Below are 23,701 nucleotides of genomic sequence, written 5' to 3' on the forward strand. Positions count from 1 at the left end.
TAATCGCTGCACGAGATTAGTGACGTTTAGTTCACTTCCGCTAAAATGAAATAAAAATGTCGTATAAATTAAGCGTGCCGCTTCCAAACAAAGGTATGTTTTGTCTAAAATATTAGAGTTACAACTTAAAATTTAAATGTTTTTTTAAATGTAGTAATATTTCAATGAATACTAAATTATTACGTTATTTGTCTGATTAGAGAGGTTAGTTCTTCTTGGTTTTTTGTTCATACAAGAGAAAACAATTTACAATCATATTTCATTGACATTCATTCAATTTGTCCATGAATGGATCACGTGTTCGTTCGTTTCTGGAGTTTTACGTCCACTTTCACCAAGGGTGATATCGTAGACAGGATCACGTGTCGTCTGCATACACATTAAATGAATGCATCATAACCAATGTTAAAGACTGTAAAAAATACTAAAACGTTTGAGTTTGACAGTTTGAGTCAACTTGAATCCCGTGTAAACTACATTATTCAGTGAAAGTTGATTCTCTGAAAGGGATATGGATATCAGTCCAAAAATGGATGGTTCAATTCCTAAGTTATAAAAATATGATGAATTCAAGATTTGTCATAATATAGTCAGAACTCAATGACAATTGAATACCGCTCGGGTTATTCAGTGGTTCAAGAGAGTGTATATCCCTGCGCAAGTATTCCACGAGTGATACACTCCTCATCTCTCAACCCACCGTGTTTCGAGATAAGAGATGGTGCTATATAGTTCCACATAGCAAAGCCCATCACAAATCAAATCGTAGCTAAAAACAAGCACATCAGTATATCTCAACATTTTTAGCAACATTCTCGTAGCTATACTATTATTACTAGATCCAGACTTATCAACAACAAACAAAAAAAAAAATCATCACCATTAACATTAAAATTCATCATAGGTTCCATTCATTTTTCTTTCTTTTTTACAAAAATTGTGGTTGTCTAGTGGTAACGTCATTACAGTTTTGATGTAATTCTGAAAGTGACGTCAATCTGGACAAAAGTAGTATGTCCAAGCCATTTGTGAATACAACCAATGACTGTATGCAATGATATTTTCTTGTATTTGCATGTAGTTATAGAATAATATAGGTATTGCACAAGAGTAGAGCGAAGCTGCTGGTTGTCAAATTAGAAATGGTTCAACTACTGGTTTGTTTGAAGCCAACAGTCTATGGCAGTTTCAGTTACACTCTTGTGTTACCGGAAAAGAGCTTTGCTCAAGCACTGAGCTTTGCTATATTTAAAAGATAAGTCGGCATTCGACATCGCAAATTCAATATAGGGGTTAAAACCAGCCAGCCCCACCAATAATTTTGCTAAAAAAAAATTTTAATGGGTCTTTTTGAATCCAAGTCTGGAGATAATCTACAGTTGATATTTAGATAATACATTTTGGAAAGAGTAAACCGAAATGTATTAGATATTAATATAATATTATCCGAAAAAATACAAATTTATGACAATTGGTGACTTTCTAATATAGTCTTTATGTTTGCTTGGGATTCGACCCTCCCAGTATACAGTATGGTACATGTACATAACTTGTCATATTTTTCTCTGAAAGTATCATAGATAGAAATATTAGAGTCAGTTGCAGAGAATGGAATTGATTAAAACTTGGTGCCATTGTTCTGATTGCTTAATGTATATTCAACGATATGTTTTTTAAACTGCAGGGATTGTTCATTTCAATTATTCATAGAATTAGAAGGAACATTGTTAATAATGGGTTGTCAAACATCAATCTGTTAAAAATACAGATCTATATTTCGTTTCGTTTTTTATAATTTCGATGGCCTACACTACATGAAGATCTGACCGATTGTACTTGAAGGTTACATCAAGGGTCGTACATGTACCAGTGACTTAGCCCTATGAAGTCAGACATTGATTAATCAATCAGTGTTGACGTTTCTAATGGTTTACCCACAGTACCGTGCATCGCACGCCAGAAACTCGCCGTAACAGACTGTTTCATTGGCTAATCCCTCACTTCAACCAAAATGCCAGTAATATAACAACTCTTCCAGATTCTAGTGTAGTAAAGACAAGTAAATGAAATTTGAACTATAAAACTAAAATAGGATCTGTGTTTTAATTGGAATGGTAAAAAATTAACAAGAATTTAAGAGCTGGCACGGCAGATCTAATGGACTTGCTGTGGCACCACTGAAGAAAAAAAAGGCTTAAAGGTAATTCATTCAAAATTCAGAATCAACTAATCTGGTATCTCCTCAACTTGATTTTAATGATAATTTTGCAGGGTAGTACTTTTACTTTTTAGTACGAAATCTGCTATCGGTGATGCTTGTGATGTTTCCATTTAATTCAGTTAAAACACAGTAGGAACAAGTTTGCCATGATCAAGGCTGAAATATCTTTACTTCAGATACAAGTGCTTAAAAGTTTGATTAGGGGCACTGATTCATTTTTATATAAGCTCATATTGAAATGGTGGTCAGTTGGATGCTCTAGATTGACTTTAAATTTATAATACACATTGTGCATGGTCATAAATGAAGAATAATCAAATTGACTTTACATTTATGCATAGTATTTCTGTTCATGAGACGAATTGGTTTTAATACAGCCACATTGAAATGTGGTCGTATAAAGTATCGGCCGGTCCGCCTACATGTTGCATCCTGCAATTGCTTTAAATGCTTTTATTATCAACAGAAGAAAAAATATATGACAACCCTTGTAGACTTTTTGGAAAACTTAGCTGCAATCTATCTTCAATGATTTCAGATAATTACTGCCAGAGTTATTGTCCTTGATAACTTTGAACAATCTTATAGATGATTGAGATTATGAAAAATGTTTTGAAGTGCCTTTATTTTTACACACACACTGTGTTTATTTTACGTTCATGAAATCCAAAAATTAATTTCAGGATCTTTATCATAATGCAATGAAATCTATTAATTTTCAACAATTTCCAATAACTAGAACAACTAAATTTATCATCCTTACAGGTTTTGTATACTGGGTAAGTCTATAATTTGAAGCACTAGAAGCCAATCAAATTTTAATTATTTCTGATACCTACTTTTAATTTATGTGTTACTTTTGATCAGATTTGAGTGTCTTATAGCTGCTTCCATTACCTACAATGCAATAGACTGCCCTTGATCGGAATCCAAACATTTGACATTTGACACTGTGAATGTTAATTGAAGGACAGCTCAGCTAATATTATGACAAGTGAATGATATTCCCACACCGGAATGCTGCATTTTACTCATCAAACTACTAGGCTTATATAAATATTGATTATATCAAAATGAAAGGGTTTTTTTTTTATTGTTCAAGCCCTCAAATCACATCATTAGGACAATTTACCCCAAATTACCCAATACCACCCAATATTAAAAATCAACTAATTTCTGTAAAATAAATGGCCAATATTACCAAAGCATGAGATAAAAGTACAATTATTTGGACAACAATCTGATCCTATAAATTTTTCAAATGTTTACACTTTTTATAGTATCAATTATGTAACTCATCGATATTAAAGTAATCTAAGAAGCATGTCAGTTTTGGGTAATAGTAAGGCAGTGTGGTTGTGTTTTATAGAACTGGGTTAGAATTTGACTTCAGATATTTGGCTAGTCTTTCAGATGCTTGAAGACAGTATTTATACTATATAAGTAGACTTACTGTCTGTTCCAGGTGACACTACGACACAAAAATTGCTTGCCATTTCTTCAATTTTTAATTAAAACGGCTAAAATTTAGTGGCATACCTCGAATTCCCATCCCATTACTTTCTTACACAAGGGAACCAATTCACATCAAGCTACCTCTCTCTCTTGAAATATCATGGTTTGTTTACATCGCGCTACTGAACATCAGCCATGTTTGACCTATTTATCTGGAATAGTCGATTTGGACGGGGCGCTGGTTTGGCTTTGAGTCGTTTCAGCCTACTTGGATGTTCATGAAGTTGTTTTGGCCCAGTAGAATATAATTGAATTGAATATTTGATTGGCCCCGATGGAAATTTGAAAGGAGGCTATAGGCGTACACATATTAACTCGGTCCATAATAATAATGCGAAAGTAATCGCAGGTTGCATAATTATTCCTTTGCTTAAAATTTTGTCTTGAGAACCATCAGAAATTTTAACGTTGAATTTAGGCTGGAGTGATGGCCAAACTAATTGTATATGTAACCTAATTTCTTATGAAGCTTGCAACAAAATCAAAAACGATTTTTATATAATAATTATGTCTGGCGCATAATACATTTGTCTTTTTATATAAATTAGTTACTATAAAAGGTGTTGACATAAACATACAATTATTGAACTTCAATTTGAAGGCAGTAGGACATTAAACCCCATTTCATTTCATTTTCAATTCGAAGGGTTAAGACTTAAGGCATTTAAAACAATAGTTAGAATAAACTTAACAGATTAACCACTTTAGTTGTCAGCCTATAATAATTTAAATTAACTGACAGATTAATTGCCTTCTGCCTCTTATGACTAACCAAGCATTAATGAATATTAATATATAGATCCAAAATTAAAAACAGAATTAAAAAATAATAAAATAACATATCACCTAGACATTGGTCATACATCCCTTGACATCTTGCATAATTTTCATCTTGAAATAATAAATTGTAGATAACAATAATCAATTTTTCAAGAGGTTATATTTTCTAAGATTCGCTTTTTTGTCTTTTCTAACTTAATGTAATGCAATACTAAGAATATCTATGATCCAGTGAACTGTGAGAAATATTGAAATACCGGCATTTATTTTGCAAAAAAAAATGGCCATTTATAATAGCAGGTTGACGTGTGAAACCCTTACAAAGTCACCAATATATTCTTGATCGTATATCTACACAATATTACTTAAAGGAAATTAGTAAACATTATTATTATTAAAGGGTATAGAATAACACTCTTTAAAAAAACAAAACATGGTTGCTTTAAGGGTTGAAAATATAGTTTTCTTTCAAAATCACTATAGATGTGTTGGGCAAAACAATGTAAAAGGTACTTTTGAACAATTGCAGCAAGTTATAAACTATCTTTCACATTGATTTGTGCTTTTTGATGAGTTGAATTAAAGTTTTAAAATTTAGATATAAAGAAACGGGTACATTTGAAATAAAACTTTGTTTAATAAGAGTCACAAGTACAAGTTTTGCCAAAATAACATCATTTCTAATGACAAGAAGGATACAATAATGAACAGTCGCAGTAGGCATTAAATGATGCAAATGTCATGAAAATAGAACAATATTATATTCTTTTGAAAAGTGACTCCCACAAAATTGCCTGTTCCTTGTAAATGGCAAAAATTCAGAATGATTGATAGGTTTTCGGTTGATCTTATATATCAACTCTACATGTATATAAATGTTAGAAAATACAAATATTATATAAGAAAGAAGTTAAATAACATTTGCAGGAAAACGGAATACGAAAATCGATTCCCGTCAACCGGATAATTATTATCTAGTTTATACGCTAAAAACTGTATCAAACTGTACCGTCAAAGGCAGATAATTTAGATAAATATATTTTAAATATTTATTTACAGCTGATCAGAACCTATGTACTTTGGAAAAATAATAAAGTGTTCATAAAAAAAGTCACATCTCCAGACTTTGCTCTCAAAAACCGAGTGGCTTAATGAGAAGTTACTGCGAAATAAGCAGGTGGAAACAGAACATAATATTAATCCGACCAAAAATCATGAGTGTTTAACACAGTATTACTGCCATAAATGAAAAGGCCGATTTTTTCTTCACTAAATATTTTTAACCGAATGTACCTGATTTGGAGATCCCTGTCTACCCATTACGCGAAATGAATGTGTCCCATTACGCAGATGCACTCTGTAATGTTTGTGTTTTGAGAAAGAAACAACGTCGAAATATGTGAAATTTACAAGAGAATAGTGAATTTCATCGAACTTCGAGGCGTTAAGGCTCGACGACGAGAGCAACAGGATGACAATTTCAGGTATGTCACCAAGTTTTGGCTGTTTCAATTAACAACTGAAGAAAGGGCGAGGAATTTTAGAGTCGGAGTATCTCCTGGAACAGACAGTAGTATTGGCCTATTGGGCAATCTGATTAAAATACAGATCTATATTTCGATTCATTTTTTTACACTTTCGATGGCTTACACTACAATGTACATGAAGATCTGACCAGTTGTAGTGATACATGTAGGTCGCGTCAGAGGTCATAAGAGTGACTTTTGACCCTATGACGTCAGACATTTGATCAACCAATCAGCATTGATGTTTCTAGTGGATTACCCACAGTTCTGTGCACCACACACCAAAAGCTTGCTGTAACAGACTGTTTCATTGGCTAAACCCTCACATCACCCAGAACATCACCCATGAAGATCTGACCAGTTGTAGTGATACATGTAGGTCGCGTCAGAGGTCATAAGAGTGACTTTTGACCCTATGACGTCAGACATTTGATCAACCAATCAGCATTGATGTTTCTAGTGGATTACCCACAGTTCTGTGCACCACACACCAAAAGCTTGCTGTAACAGACTGTTTCATTGGCTAAACCCTCACATCACCCAGAACACGTCAATGATAACAACTCTTCCAGATCCTAGTGTAGTAAAGACAAGTTAAATGAAATTTTGAACTATAAAAAATGAAACGAAATAGGATCTGTGTTTTAATCAGATTGGCCCATTGGATAAATTGTCCTGCTGTCCCAATAGCATCCTAGAGTTGATTATAGTCTTGGCAAGTTAATGAATGTCTAATTAATAATTGACAAAATTCAAGGCCTAAAGAAAGACCTGCAGTTGGCAGATTTAGCTCTTGAATAATGCATTTTTTTAAGTGGTGTTTTTACACCGTCACTAATTGGCATTGAAAATGAAAAAGTTAAAGGAGTGCATGGTAATACATGTATGTTGAGAAGTTAATACATGTTTAACAATGGTTAGCTATATTAAATCACATAGTGTGATGTAATAGTCAAGGGGATGAAATCATAATTTTTAAAGCTTTATTTATAGTTTAAATGTGTGACCAATTTTTTAAGCTATAGTGAACCTTGAAATAACCATAAGATTGAATGACAGTTTTGTTCTATGGATTATCATGTGCTGTAAGTAGTGATAGTGGCCTTATACTGATGATATAAATATACACTGTACGTAATAGTTGTCTGAAAGGTCACCTTAAATGTATTGTCCTACCTTTCCATTGGTATGAATAAATTTATCAATATTACACTTACTCATGTGTAGCTTACATTGTAAACTGGTGAATTTATTCAGTTACTATCTGTAGATCTTGGAATAATTTTATTTTATAAGTATAACCAATAAGGCATGTCTTAATTTCATGCTTAAATGGTTGTTAACATAGATCACCTTGTGAGTTACCAGACTTTGTACATCAACTAAAAATTTGACCAATTCAGATAGAAATACAGAAAGAATGTGAATTTTACTTTTTTTTAAAATGCCAAGTTTTATAAAAGGTAGGAGTCTTAATTTTAAATTACTGCACTATATACATTAAATCATTTGTCATTAATTTTTAATTGTTGTACATGCCTACAGCATTTAAACTCAGTTTACATGCAGCAATATCTATGATGAATGTCACAGCGACGGATAACTTTTTTCTTCATGAAGACATGCTATATTGTCACAGTGACATTGAAAAAAGGCTCATGGTTATATGGCAATACAGAGAGCATCCAGAGACTGATTCCGAAAAGAACTAGCCTGGTATATCAAAAAAAATAATTAACTTTACAACTATTCTACCAACTTTTTTCTTTGAAAACTGGAACCAGTTGTTAAACAGTGATTCTAAATACTGATTCAATGATTGGTGCTAAATCAGGCTCATGAATAGTACAAATGTATAACCGTGCAGTTGCCAGGTATAGTGTTTATATGTTATAATTTATATCTAGAAGGATGAAATGTATGTTAATTCTTATAAGTAGGCCGAATTCTCGGGGTGAAAATCTTGTCACCTTCGCTCCCGCTAAACCGGTCTACAAATCGGACTATCAATAATCGTGCAATCAATATGTCAACAAAGTTTTACAATAAAATTTGCCAATTTAATAGTTCAAGCTCGAAATAGGCTAGAAATCGATGACTTATTTCTTTATAGTGCGGAGCCATATTTGCGTAGATGTGAGTTGGATCCTGTGCAGCTATTTAAAATTTGGCCAATCAGCGGTCGGGCTTGCGGTCAAAAATTCTGGGGTCAAGTGCCAGGTCATCGCATTTGTAAACAAAGCCATGTGCACGATTTACCTTGCAAATTGCTCGTGGTCGGGACGAACAGAGATCAAATGAACCCAAAAAACGTCCTACCCGTGTAGAGAAGTGGTGTATGAGAGCCATAAAAGGTATTTTGATCACACTGACATAAAATGTGGCAGAAGTCAGGTTTTTTCGACACTGATTAAGGATATTGGACCGTTGATTTCACTAGAAAAATGCCTTAATATCAAGGGAGATTACAAGGTCACTGCTTCTATAAGTGTAATTCTAATGAAATCATTCATTTTACATAACAACATACTTTTTTATCACCTTCTAAGATATGACGTCATTCTCAGTCAGCAGACGGCTGTCCCTCGAGACAGTCTACATTTCCTACTTGCTTCTCTTTATTCAGTTTTGTTTTTGTTTTTTGTGACTATGGAACATGTACCCTATATGTATTAAATACTGAAGCATTTCTTTATTTAATTTAAGAGTTCAGACTACTTTTTTATACTTCCCACCGGTGTGGTTACTTGTATAGTTGAATTTTACTACATATGCTTACATTCGTATTTCGTGTAGCAGATCATGACTCATGCTGGCATTACACAATGGGTTCTTTGGGTTATATTCCTAATTGTTTTCATATTTGAGTGAAGTCTGTGTCACTACAGACCCGGGACTGTACAGCGCAGTGGACGCTTACGGCTAGCCCCCGGATCCATTCACTTTTTTTGAATTGTCTGTATGTTTGTGTTTTCCTGAGTATGATGTCTTGTCCGTGTATTTGTTTTTTGTGTAAATTTTGTGTGGTGCAGTCCCCCTGCACTTACTATTAAAACCTGTCTAGCCTGCTGTCTTAATAACAATCATGGATAGGATAGTGTATAGCTAAGATTAATAATGAAAAAAACATATTTTGAAATAAAGGTTGAGAACTTAAAAAGTTGCAGAAATATTAAGAATAATGCTAAAATAATTTGAAATAGCTCAGAATTGTCAGGGAAAAGCCCATATGGACGAAATAAAATTTTGCATCAACAATGTATAAGCTTACAATAGATATATGAATTCAAATAACACTTGACTGTAATTAAAAGCTGTCAAATTTCATTCTCATATAGAAAAATGGGTTTTGTCTGCAACTGCCAATGAACCAGATGGCACCCCTTCCCCCCCCCCCCCTATCAATATGGGGCTCACCTACGACAGTGTACATGTAATCATCGATAAAAGTGCCACACACATTTTCAATGTTCGAATCTTGCTTCTGATTAATAAATATTCTGATTTCTTTAAACAATTATAACAGATACTGTACATGTAGTCTATCAAATCCAGTACTAATTACATTTGATTTACCCGTCTTCATTAGCCCAGTTTAGGAGCAGAACAGTAGGACGTCAAACCCCATTTCATTTCTTGATTCGAAAAATATTTTTGATCACCTAAGATAAATAAAATACAATTTAATGGAGGATTTACACTAAGAGTAAGACACTAACTCATTTAGTAGTTAGAATAAGGCTACCGGTATTTGTTTCACTGGACTTATCAAAACAGCAAGTGTTATTGGGGCTTTAAATAAAATCATAAAAACGCTATTTTTATTTCGCACGGGACTAAATTGTCCCTCTTTTGTGTGGCCCCCGATCGAACATACTTGGATTTTTTCTTGCAAATTATACAGATCTCTGATAAAACTGACTTCTTTAACTCTGATGAAGTAGTAACAAGTACTGCACAATGATGTGATTCCTTTGGTGAGATTAATGTAGGAGTGGGGGTGATTGAGACATACTTTTAATTTTTAAAGTTGTTGAAGTACTAGGCCTAGTAGTAGGGGTTATGGACATAAAGGCCCTAAACCAAAATGGCTCAAGTATTTGGTCATAACGGTCAAACATTTTGGTCATAACTACATAATGGCCAAAACATTAGGTCATAATGGCCAAAAAGAACATTTGAATTTTTATATATTATGTATCAAATGATATTTATTAATATAAATATTGCATAATATAAATACCAATATTTCTTAATAGATAATAATTTCATATACATTTATTTAATACATAAATTTAAATTCACTGTAGACATTTATACTTAATACACTGTATAACTATAACATACATAATTTACAAAGACATCTATTTAATATGGAGGGTGAGTGGCAAATGGTTTAACATGTACACATGAAATCATAAGGTCTGTCATTGCGTCAAGTGACGTAGTGTCAATTCTCTGCTTGTACGTGACAAGGACTAGGGTCATTTGTTCAACCTTGTGGGTTTTCTCTGGGTCCCCCAGTTTCCTCCCTCTGCTACAGACCCTTACATGCAAGCGAATTATTTAAATAAAAAGGAACCATATGTTGGACCCCAAAATGACCTACTTTGTGTCGACTGGACATTAATGTTCAGCTCGTGTTACTTTATCAGTGGGGTGTGAAGGACTTAATTAGGGATTATCAAAAACTTTGATTAATTGGTATTCCCCTCTTTCTTTTGAATCACAGTCTGCAATGTTCTGGGATGACTTGGATGGTTATATTCAAAATTCTTTCATTCACAAATTTTTCTGGACTTATGGTCTGTAGCCTATATATGATGCACCTTTATTTCATTTATTTATTACTTCTACTAGTTGGAATAGAAGTGGTCATATCTTGTTGAAGGTTTGGTGAAACTGTTTTTAAAAATATTATGTTATGAGTGAATTGTTATTTTTGTTGAATGATTAATATACTAATAGTAATAGTCAGTTTTTAAATAATGTTTGGTAAAATTCTGTATGTTGTGACAGTTTTAGTCGGTTGGACTGAATGTAGACGCTGCCGTCTCACTCTCTTTCTTTCTCGCATCTTTTAACTGTTTTGTTCTTAAAACATCTATAAAACGTTGGGTGAAATCCATAACCACTGCTAAATGCTGACTGTATCTTCAATATAATAAATATCCTTCGTAGTTCGTAATAAATCCATTTGTATCGAAAAATGCTGCAATAGATTGGTCATTTTCATCCAATTGAAACCAGTCTATAGCTACCTCACGACATTTGTCTCACCTTGGGTTTGTAAAGGGTTCTGAAACCTCCCTTATTACACTGTCTAAGTGAACAATACAAGTTAATCGAGCCTTTGTCGCCATTCCGTGTAGCTTCTACATGTATAACTCCAATGTGTTCCTCGTGAAGCACGCCATTTTGTGTTTACCAACAACACACTTGAATGTAGACAATAACGTGATTGGTCGATTGTGGAAAATACGATCACGTGACACGGCGAACAACGCTGAATTCTGTCCAGTGACCTCGCGCACTATGAATTTTACTTTCAATAAATAGTCCGGATTTCAAAGAAGAATATCACCGAAGAACTATGAAATTTTTTTGAGAAAATTACAACAAACGAATATCTCTATATGAACTATACACTGACAAAATTTCTTCTAGACCGGATTTGTAGGAACGGAAATATTTTTGCAACGACAATTTGTGCCCATGGAATGCGGCCTAAAGCCCTTATTGTTTATAAAATATTTAAAGATAGAAAGTAACTGTCAATATCGCCCGTCTAGTGAACATGCTTTTTTGTGTGGCTGTGAGTCACCTACATACCGCAATTCTTAATGGATTGTATTGAAAACGGTTCATACAATGCATGCCCGACACCCATCTAGCCTCAGCGGTATGACGAAGTCCGCCATTGGGACTACTTTCAAGTTCCGGATTACCAATGGCGTTGCCCGTGACGACGCCTTTGAATAATGTTTTATAATACAAATATTTCAAAGTCTTAAGCTGGTTTTCTTTTCAAGTTTGTCCGATTTTCTTCAAACAAGGGCAACTTTGCACTAAAAATTCTACACACGCTTCGAACAATGTAATTTGGATAACTATTTTTAAAAGTGGCAAGTTTTCCTAATAAGTAAACCGGTGCCGAATCACAATTGTATAGGCCTAGGTAGATATCACTTACCATCATACAGCCGAGGCTAGATGTAGAGTAACGGAATCTGCCGAGGTTTGCTGAGTGGCCCAACACCCTGAGACAGAGCCACGCCCAGTTTTTGTGTGTGCCAGTGTGTTGCCTATATTCTGCAATTCTTAACAGATCCTTTTGAAACTTTATAGCCTAAAGAGGGCAACTATTGATTTTGGTGCATGTGCCGCATCCCAGGGTAGAGCCACACCAAATTTTTGTGTTTCGTATAATTGCCACAATTTGAATGGATCATCTTGAAACTTGGCATATGCATTCCTTATAGCCTAAGGGCAGCAATTATTGATTTTGGTGCATGTCCCGATCCCAGGGGCAGAGCCAAGCCCATTTTTTGTTTTTAGCGTCTGAAGGCCACAATTCTGAATCGATTATCTTGGAACTTGGTATACTTATTCCCTAAGGACGGCAAAGTGCTATTGATTTTGGTGCATGGTCCCCCTGGGCGGTGCCACACCCACTTTTTGTTAATATTTTGTCTGTATATTGACCAGATACCGCCTGTCGCCTGCTCACTAGTTTATCCGACCAGAGAGGACAGTGTCCATTTGAAAAATAGGGTGCCAGAACTGCACTCTGGCAGTATTTCAAGCACTGATCGTCAAATCACTAGATCAGTAGATGTGACATCTGGGTGAATCAAAGTGAATGAATATTCTTGCTGTGTTGAACCAATACCCAAAAACTTTGAGGATTATAAAAAGCTCTTGTGGTTTACGTATTATTGTTTATCTAAGTAGGTTTACAGCAGGATGAGTTCGGTAAGAAATCACTTGGATTCTACAATATGCAAGTTTATGGCTGAATGGGAATGTGGGATTTAATCATTGTAGAAGATATTGATTACCGACGAAACATATCACAAATAATAAATATATATATATATATTTTTTTTACCCCCCCCCCCCTCCCCCATCTTGCCTCCACTACGTTTTAGTCTTATAGAGTTGTAACTACTAATATTTCCATAGACTACAGGCCAGTCTGCTTCTTCACTAAATCAACAAATTATAATCACTAAATCAACAAATTATAATCACAAGTGTTGATATTCCCCTTATATCAGTTGAAAGATTTAAATGAGTTTAATTATATTTATCTCTTTTGAACAGATAAAACCATATTAATGATTATTACAATATGTAGACTTTGTTATATCAAACAAATTGGAATGTCCTGGACGGCACAAACCACATAATTTTCTGTGTGCACTGATTAAAAGGGAAATAACTCTTTAATGTTTAATCACCAATCTTTCTGATTGCCACACTAATGGTTCCAGCGCAGCAGTACATGTATGTATACATGTATGTTTATAAACTGGTGAATTTGTTCAGTTACCGTCTGACGATTAAGGATTACATGTAATTTAATTTTATAAGTATAACCAAGACAAAGGCATGTCTTATTTCATGCTTAAATTACACTGATTTAAAGGGAAATAACTCTTTAATTTAATGTTAAAGTTCAAGCACCAATCTATCAGGTCATCACACTAATGGTGCCAGTACTGTGTGTGTGTGTGTGTATACATGTATTTTTCCCCATGGTGCTATCCCCATACAAGGTCTAATTGCATCTATAGGTGTACGCGCCCCCCTAACTTTCGGGCAATCTGACTTTTCGGGCAGACAGGTAAATTGAAAACAGAAATTATTATTTCATCGAGTTGGCAAAATAAAGTGCCTGAAATCTAATAAAACACTAATTTTACTTTTCTTTTAACTGAATGCCAGAAATTTGTACTGAATTAACTATGGATTAAAACATTTTGTCTGGAGCCACTCTTTGTGTGGTATTTTTCGGGCATTGATTATTATTTGTGAATGCAGCTTAAAGATACATTATGTAAAAAATTATGTAAGATTTAGATAAAGAGCTAGCTATTCTTGCTATAAATGTTCGAAAATAAATCATGTAAAATGAATAATCTGAAAATTTCATTCAAATTACTCTAATGCGAGCGAAATCAGCCTTTAAAGGTTTGACAAGACGTGTGCAATAATTTCAACCACCGTATTGTTGTTCGAAGCTATGTCTCGCACCTCCATTTTTAGATTAAATCAAAATATGGCTGAACCGTTACAATCTATTTAATGTCGGAAAAATCAGATGCCATCGACAGTTGATTATGGCCTGGATCAGTTAATTAATGTCTAAATATTAATTTAGATAACATTTCAGGCCTAAAGAAAGACCTGCATAGGCAGATTTAGCTCTTGCATAATGTATGTTTAAACAGTCTGATTGGTTGTTTGGAATTCAGGTTGGTATAGAGTCCTATAACCCGAAACTTTTTTGCACCATTCAAGTTCTGCCCCCTTAACATTTCATCAAGCCCGTATGCCTATGTCTGTCTAATTTTTAAGGATAGTTCTTTTGTGACTGTCATCAGTTCCTGTTGGACACTTTGTTAGCTATAATGTGAACATATGTCTTTACCATCACTGATCATACCGTCACCACCCTACTGGTTAAAGTTCTTTAAACATTTTTTGTTATACAATACACCCAGATCACCAGATTGACTACCTGTAGTTGAAATTTATATATTGTGATTACATGTATGTTCACAAGATGAAGAATCCTTTTGATTTTGAATGCTTTCAGATAATTTCTGTCATACAGGATGCCAAACAACAAAATATATGGTACACTCACAGCAGCTAAGTTGTCTTAGCAGTTGCTGGTGTTGATAGATTCTATTTACTACTTGAAAGATTCCATTTGCTACATAAAGAAGGGCAATATATCAATAAGTAATTAGCATAGGTTGTTGATTGAAGAGAATTGGTATTTCACCAGTCTGAACAAAAGATTCATTTAATTCCCACACTCAAGATATTTTCAATGCGTGTCATATGTAGGCCTACACAGGACACACATTGTTGGGTTTTGTTTTGTCCCAACTGAACAAGTAGATGATGTTCCTTGACAGGCCCTCTAGTCAGACAAGTTATTTGCCCCAGAATTCGATAATCTTGTTTGCGAACATGAACATAATAGACTTTAGACATAATAATTAACCTCAGCTTAATAACTTAATGTTATTTTTATACGCCCACATTTTCATGTGAATGTATATTGTTGTATTTTGGCGAAACTTAAAATATAGATCTATCTCCCAAAGATCTTGGTTCCTTTCGATATTGGCATATATCGGACCATATTTTCATGGATTATGGCCTCTGATTATATGAAAAGTCATGTTTTTAGCTTGTGGACACTCTAAAGGTCACAATTTTCATCTGATTTTGATGAAACTTGAAATGCATGTTTATAACCCAAAGATCTTGGTTCCTTTTGATATTTGCGCATATCGGATTGTAACTTCCTGAATTATGGCCCCTGTTTGTATGAAAAATCGTGTTTTTAGTTTGTGGTCCCTCTAGAGGTCACAATTATTATCCGATTTAAAAACCCGTTTGAATATATCACTGCTACACTGTAATGACGCTTGAGTTCAAATTTTGTGAAATCGGACCAAAACTGCCGGATAAAATGGCCACCCCTCGTACGCAAATAATGTAAAAATATGGTATATCAAGGTTGTGGACCCTCTAGAACTTGCAATTTTGATCCGATGAAACTTGAAATATATCTCTACAACCCAAAGATCTTGGTTCCTGTCGATATTCGCACATATGTTTTTAGCTTGTGGACACTCTAAAGGTCACAATTTTCATCTGATTTTGATGAAACTTGAAATGCATGTTTATAACCCAAAGATCTTGGTTCCTTTCGATATTTGCGCAGATCGGATTGTAACTTCCTGAATTATGGCCCCTGTTTGTATGAAAAATCGTGTTTTTAGTTTGTGGTCCCTCTAGAGGTCACAATTATTATCCAATTTAAAAACCCGTTTGAATATATCACTGCTACACTGTAATGACGCTTGAGTTCAAATTTCGTGAAATCGGACCAAAACTGCCGGATAAAATGGCCACCCCTCGTACGCAAATAATGTAAAAATATGGTATATCAAGGTTGTGGACCCTCTAGAACTTGCAATTTTGATCTTGAAATATATCTCTAAAACCCAAAGATCTTGGTTCCTGTCGATATTCGCACATATTGGATTGTAACTTCCTGAGGCTAAAGTTAATATCCGATTTATACACAGTGTTTAGGGTCATGAGACGAAGAAGCCTGTTGATTTTCAACGATATCCGATAATTACTGTCAGAGTTATGGCCCTTGATCACTTCAAAATATCTTGTGGACGCTCTAGAGACTAAAGTTAATATCTGATTGACTTTAGATTTATACACAGTGTTTAAGGTCATGAGATGAAGAAGCCTATTGATTTTCAGCGATTTCCGATAATTACTGCCAGAGTTATGGCCCTTGCTCACTTTGAAAAATCTTGTGGACGCTCTAGAGGCTAAATTTAATATCCGATTAACTTTTAATTTATATTGATTTTCAGCGATTTCAAATAATTAGTGCCAGAGTTATGGTCTTTGATCACTTTGAAAATTCTTTTAGATGCCCTGGAGGGAAAAGTTAATATCTGATTAACTTAAAATTTTTACACAGTGTTTAAGGTCATAAGACGAACAATCCTAGTCATTTTCAAAGAATTCAGATAAGAACTGTCCCCATGATCACTTTGAAATATTTTGTGGGCGAACTAGAGGCTAAAGTTGATATCTGATTGACTTTTAATTTTTTTACACAGTGCTTAAGGTAATGAGATGATAAAGCCCATTGGTTTTCAACTATTTCTGATATTTACTGCCAGAGTTATGGCCCTTGATCACTTTGAAAAATCTTATGGATGCTCTAGAGGCTTAAGTTAATTATTAATATAAATTGTTTAAGGTTATGAGACAAACAATCGAAACAGATTCTAATGATTTCAAATAATTACTTAAAGATACATTATGTAAGATTTAGTACATTTGCCGAGAAAGTTAATCCAGATTTCCCGCCGTGGTTTCGCCCTTGTCAGTCATGCAGGACAGAAAGCCTGACAAGGACAGCTGTCTAGTCATTTGGATGGTACGAAAAACTGAGGTCCCGTGTACACATTGGCGTGCACGTAAAAGATCCCTTGAGAGTTGGAATTTTATATAAGAGTAGGCTGTAGTGTCGCTGTCCGGGCAAAATTTCCCTCATAGCACACTGTATGGCGTATGCCCTTCTTCATTAGCTCAGTTCGGAGCAGAACAGTAGGACGTTAAACCCCATTTCATTTCATTTCATTTTGTAAGATGTTGGTAAAGAGCTAGCCATTCTTGCTATAGTTTGAAAACATATGAGATAATGTAAAATGAATAATTTGAAAATTTCATTTGAATTACTTTATTGTGAGCAGAGATATTAGTCTTTGAAGGGTTGACGAGATATGTGCAATAATTTCAACCACCGTACTGGTTGTTCGAAGCTATGTCTCACTGATCCTTTTTTAAATTAGATCAAAATATGACGGTTCAAATCGTTCTAATCTATTTAATATCGGAGAAATCTGATGCCATTGAGAGTTGATTATGGCCTGGATCAGTTAATTAATGTTTAATTAATAATTTAGAAAATATTTCAGGCCCTCAGAAAGAGCTGCAATAGGCAGATTTAGCTCTTGCATAATGTATGTTTTATGGGTTATTAGGGGATCACGTGACGAAGTGGGTAAGACGCTAGCCTGGAGGTCGGGTGTTCAATCCCTGCATTGGCCGAGAAAGTTCATCCAGATTTAGCTCTTGCATAATGTATGTTTTATGGGTTATTAGGGGATCACGTGACTAAGTGGGTAAGACGCTAGCCTGGAGGTCGGGTGTTCGATCCCTGCATTGGCCGAGAAAGTTCATCCAGATTTTCCGGCGTGGTTCCCCCTTGTCAGTGATGCAGGACGGAGGGCCTGACAAGGACAGCTGTCTAGTCCTTCGGATGAAACGAAGACCGAGGTCCCGTGTATACATTGGAATGCACGTAAAAGATCCCTTGGAAGTTGGAATTCGATATAAGAGTAGGCGATAGTGCCGCTGCCCGGGCAAAATTTCCCTCATAGCACACTGTATGGCGTATGCCCGTCTTCATTAGCCCAGTTTAGGAGCAGAACAGTAGGACGTTAAACCCCATTTCATTTCATTTCATTTAATGGGTTATTACCCATGGGTTATTATTTAATGGGTAGTCATAATAAGATTTCCATGTGTTGTAAACGTTCACCTTACTGACAAAAGAAAAAATATGCGACAACCCTTGCAACCCTTGTTGACTGCCCGAACGACTTAGCTGTCGTGGCGTTTGTTTCGTTGCCTGGCAACCTATCTTTGTACAATAAGGAGCCATGATTAATGAAGTTAAATAGCAAAATCGAAAGGGACCGAGATCTTAGGGATGTAAACCAATATTTTAAGTTTCGTTAAAATCGGATAAAAATTATGCCCTCTAGATTGGCCACAAACAAATATGACCGAAGGGACATGAGCCAATGACATAATATGTCCACATGATAATGTGGCCATGCGGACGTAGAAAACATGAAATATGAATTTACTTTTCAAAGTTTCCATGTGCTATCAAAAATGACTGACAGTAAAAGTTTTGAAGTGGTAGCCCTGGTATATACTATGATTTAAAAATACTCTTCCCTTGTGTGTTGATCATGGAATTCATCATTCTGAAGAATACATCAAACGTAGCTCGAAAAATTGTGCTAAATTCATTTAGTTTCTTGCCAAATATTGCAACAACATAAATCCCTGATTTGCCAAGCCTAAATGTTTAAAATAAAATCATTAAAGATGAGTGCAAGTGTTTATTCTGTCTGGTATGTTTTCTGTCTAAGTTTGGTGCCAGCTTATATGTAGTTGTCCTAATTTGAATCGCTGTGTAGAATGATATGAATCTTTATGCATCCACAATATTTTTCAAATTGTGAAATGTATATATTTCTTCGTCTCATGAACTTTAACACTTTGCATAGATTTCTAGTCTATTGGATAATAACTTTAACCTCTAGATGGTCCACAAGGTTTTTCGAATTCATCAAGGACAATAAACAACAATGTAATTATCGGAAATTCTGCATAGATTTTAAATCGATCAGATAACTTTCACCCGTAGAGTACCCACATCATTTTCCACATTTACCAAGGGCCCTACCTCTTACAGTAATTATTGTAAAAAAAATCAATAGAGTTTTTTGTCTCATGAACATAAAGACTGTCAATCAGATATCTTTAGCCTCTAGGGTGTCTACAACAAGTTATTTCAATTTGATCAAGGGCAATAAGATAACAACTTTAGCATCTTACTTATCGTAGACGATGGACGGATGTTAATGGCAACATTAAAGGGGAAGACCAACGATTTTCAATAAGGTTTCCATAAATAATAAATATATATTTAGAAATAATCCCTCCTATAATGAACAGGTTGCCAGCTGGATCGGTCGAATAGGTCGCTAGCCGAATAGGTCGCCAATTTGTGTTCGGTAAATATCTGTCACGTGCCAGCTATCACGTGATGTAAACAATTAGCCATGTGGCTTAAATTGTGTCACAGTGTCCAGTTTAGAAACTTAATTTACACAAACGCGTTGTATATTATACCTTCAAAACACCGTAACTTCTTGTTCTTAATATCCTAATAAAGATTACCTTTCATCAGATTTTCTGCCAAACGGCGAAACGATCACAAAATACAGCGCTAAACTTGCTCCAAATTTGTATGTTTACTATAGTGACCAGTGAGCGTGTCGAACCAACTACGTCACTTCCGGTATTAATAAAAATTAATTTCTCGCTTGCAAATTATTTTTTGCATATGTTATAGGAGGGATTATTTCTAAATATATATTTATTATTTATGGAAACCATATTGAAAATCGTTGGTCTTCCCCTTTAACCAACCATATTTCAGTGTGGGAGATTAAAAATGAAGAGAGTATATATTTAGTTTTGGTAGATATTATAGCCTCTAGTTATAAGAATCCAGTAGAGAAGTATAAATACAGGCTAGAAGTTTCTCTCTAAACATCACTGAATGCCTCTTATATTGACCTTGAGAATATTGGTGTAGGATATAACAAGGTCGAGATTTACTTGTTACCGAGTGTGTTTACTAGAATCAGCTGACTAACATTCTGGGATGTTCATACTAGTCAACATATTGTGTTAACCATTATTATTGACTTTAGATGGCTTAACATGTGCTGGAGGAATATATGTAGAGTAGGAGTTGTTCACAGTGATCAGAGGTTTAGGATGTAATAATTTAATATTTGCAAGTTTACTTTTTTTTTTTTTAAAGTGCCAATGTAATGGGCCATATGCATTAGTCAGATCTTCATCAAATTCTGCACGTTAGTGAATACTACTGGTATACAATAATTGCTGTGTCATGTACATATAGTTACTCCGATGTTTGTCAGATTCTACATTTTGGTGCATACTACGTAATATATTTTTAAAATATTTTTTAAAAAGACTATCAACTACCATGATTCGAAATATTTATGTTTAAAATTTTCCAGAGGTTCAGAATTGGTTGAGCTTTTCTATTTGGCACTTGAAGTTAAAGGATTTAGAAATTGCTGATTCCAGATATAAACTTACTGTGTAAAAGGTGTAAAAACAAATGTTTTCAAAATAAAGTAGATTTACCTAAAAAGGAAAAGTGATACAAGAAAGAGTTGTAGAGCTACTCAAAACATCAGTTAACTTAGTGCACACTTTCTCTGGTTGGAAGATATCTAAAATCAATACCGGTATTATTATGGTTTTAGACAGAACTTTTAAGTTATTTAACAGGTATTAATTAGTTCCAGCTACCGTAACTGTTGAACAGGAGTGATGCTCTTGAGTAATCAGCCAATGTTGAAGTTGCACGTAATCAGCTAATGTTAAAGTTGCACGTAATCAGCACCTGTGAATACGATCAAAAAGTTTCAGCAAATACATATACTGTGGTTACTAGTATACTTTTAGCAAAAGTGGTGATAAACAAACAAATATGTTACAAAGATAGAAAGTTATTGAATCTTCTTCATTCTTACAAGTACATCTAGATGTGATCTAGTTAGGTATTCCAGATACATGTATGCTGTTCTAAAGTGGTAATCAAAGTCAATTACTGACTAGTAGCAATATTATCAGATAATTTGTTAGTTTATATGCAGTCATTTTGGAAACAGGATCACAATTAATTACTCAAATATCAGGAAGGAAATAAGTTGACTGTATTTGAATTATGAATACAGTTTATTATTTATTTCTAGTCCACCAAATTAATTTTTGTGAACGTTGTTGAATACATGTAGAAAAGAATGAGAAGAAAGTGGAGAAAAATCGGAAAGAAGATTTTATTCAATGACAGACTTTCTTGTCACCTAACTGTTGTCTGGTTTAAAGCCTCATTTAATGGTTGTTACTAGCTAGATGTAGGTTGAATTCAGTTTTATGATCTGTTCAGTTACAGTGAATACACTCAATGAAAACATTCATGCGCAGCCACAGAGACTCAAAGTTTAAACCTTCTTCTAAGTGTAATATACCGGTATTGACAAGATGAGTATCAATCATGTGTGAGTCGTTTCACTAGATGGTTTATTTGGGGTGTAAGTAAGGTACACTTTATTCACATAAAGAATTAAAACAAATCCTCTGACTTTTACTCTGTGGACTAGATCTAGATGTTCAGTTGTGTTTTTCTTTAATCCAGCTGTGTTGTGACAAGCAGTAAACGTGGACTATTGGAAACATATTAACATATCTCATTATTTAAAATCCTGTATAACATTGGAAATTACTTTAAAAGTTCATCTTTAGACAAATTTAAAGATGAATAACTCTGCTGAATTATCAAGAAAGATGTGGGGAACAGGTATGATTTTAAAACTAGGTTTTTAGCGAAAGTAGCCTCTGTAAAGTATTTGGGAGATATTTTAGAATCTGTCCAATCTATACCGTAACTAAGATGTTATATATGTGATCTTTTTATTCACTGTACATGTCAGTACATGTACAGCTATAGCATCAGTGGTTGACACATTCTAAAACCTTGCCAAAATTTATTTTTGAGGCATATAAGCATGATTTGTCATAAATCATGTATTATTTTGTTATTAGTGATATTTGTCCAGTTGATAATTGAATTATTGAGAGTAAAGCAGGATTTAGAATTTGTGATTTCCAAAGCTGTGAATATCTTGGGAGATCTTTTGTTGAAATTTAATTACTTCTTCTTACTTGCTCATCTTTTTAGTTTAAGTTTGGAATTTGTATTGTAAGCAGCCAAACTACAACATAATATTTGTCCCCCTCAAGCTGCTAGTTATTTTTAGGTATTTTATCTTGGTAGCACAATTTACCCAAATGTACCCAAATCTACCATTATTTCATGTGGACGTATTATGCAGTTGCCCCTTTTTTGTCCGTCCGTCCGTTCGTCCACAATTTGTTTGTGGACACTCTACAGGTCACAATTTTTATCTGAATTCAACGAAACTTGAAATATAGGTTTATTTCCCTAAGATCTCGGTTCATTTCGATATTGGCATGTAGCGGTCCGTAACATCATGGATTATAGCCCCTGATTGTACGAAAAATCACGTTTTTAGCTTGTGGACACTCTACACGTCACAATTTTGATCCGATTTTGATGAAACTTGAAATGCATATTTATAACCCAAAGTTCTTGGTTCTTTTCGATATTCGCGCATATCGGATTGTAATTTCCTGAATTATGGCCCCTAATTGTACGAATAATTGCGTTTTAGCTTGTGGTCCCTCCAGAGGTCACAATTTTTATTAAATTTATAAAACCTTATTAATATATCACTGTTACACCGTATTGAAGGTTGAGTTTGAATTTTGTGAAAGTGTGACCAAAACTGCCGGACAAAATGGCCGCCGCTTGTACGCGAATAGTGTAAAAATATGGTATATCAAGGTTGTGGACCCTGTAGAGAGAGGTCACAATTTTAATAAAATTTTGATGAAACTTGAAATACACTTTTATAACCCGAAGATCTTGGTTCTTTTCGATATTTGCACACATCGGATCGTAACTTCCTGAATTATGGCCCCTGATTGTACGGAAAATCGCCTTTTTTAGCTTGTGGTCCCTCTGGAGGTCACAATTATTATCCAATTTAAAAAAACGTATCATTATATCCCTGTTACACCCTAAGGACGGCTGAGTTTGAATTTCGTGAAAATCAGCCCAAAACTGACAGACAAAATGGCCGCCCTTGGTTCTCAAATAGTGTAAAAATATGGTATATTATCAAGGTTGTGGACCCTATGGAAGTCACAATTTTAATCCGATTTTGTTGATTATATCACCATTAAACCGTAATGAAGGTTGAATTTGATTTTCGTGAAAATCGGACCAAAACTGCCAGACAAAATGGCCGTCCCTCGTACACAAATAGTGTGAACATCTGGTATATCAAGGTTGTGGACCCTCTGGAGGTCACAATTTTGTGCCGATTTT

General features: G+C 34.5%; 1 protein-coding gene across 7 annotated transcripts in view; it reads left to right on the top strand.

Moving 5' to 3' along the window:
- The first annotated feature begins 2 nt into the window (after positions 1–2).
- LOC126827073 (6-phosphofructo-2-kinase/fructose-2,6-bisphosphatase) overlaps positions 3–23,701 on the top strand; it is a 75,287-nt gene continuing 51,588 nt past the window's right edge. Inside the window, exon 1 of one of the 7 annotated variants that reach the window (XM_050556256.2) lies at positions 3–93. In XM_050556256.2, the coding sequence (XP_050412213.1) occupies positions 57–93 (37 nt within the window). In that variant the 5' untranslated portion in view covers positions 3–56. Of the gene's footprint in view, positions 94–7,299; positions 7,506–21,432; positions 22,088–23,701 lie in introns of those variants that run through there. The other 6 variants (XM_050556260.2, XM_050556255.2, XR_007682559.2 and 3 more) reach the window with 6 other exon arrangements.

Source organism: Patella vulgata, chromosome 7 (genome assembly GCF_932274485.2).
Source record: "Patella vulgata chromosome 7, xgPatVulg1.2, whole genome shotgun sequence".
NCBI classification, from domain to species: domain Eukaryota; kingdom Metazoa; phylum Mollusca; class Gastropoda; family Patellidae; genus Patella; species Patella vulgata.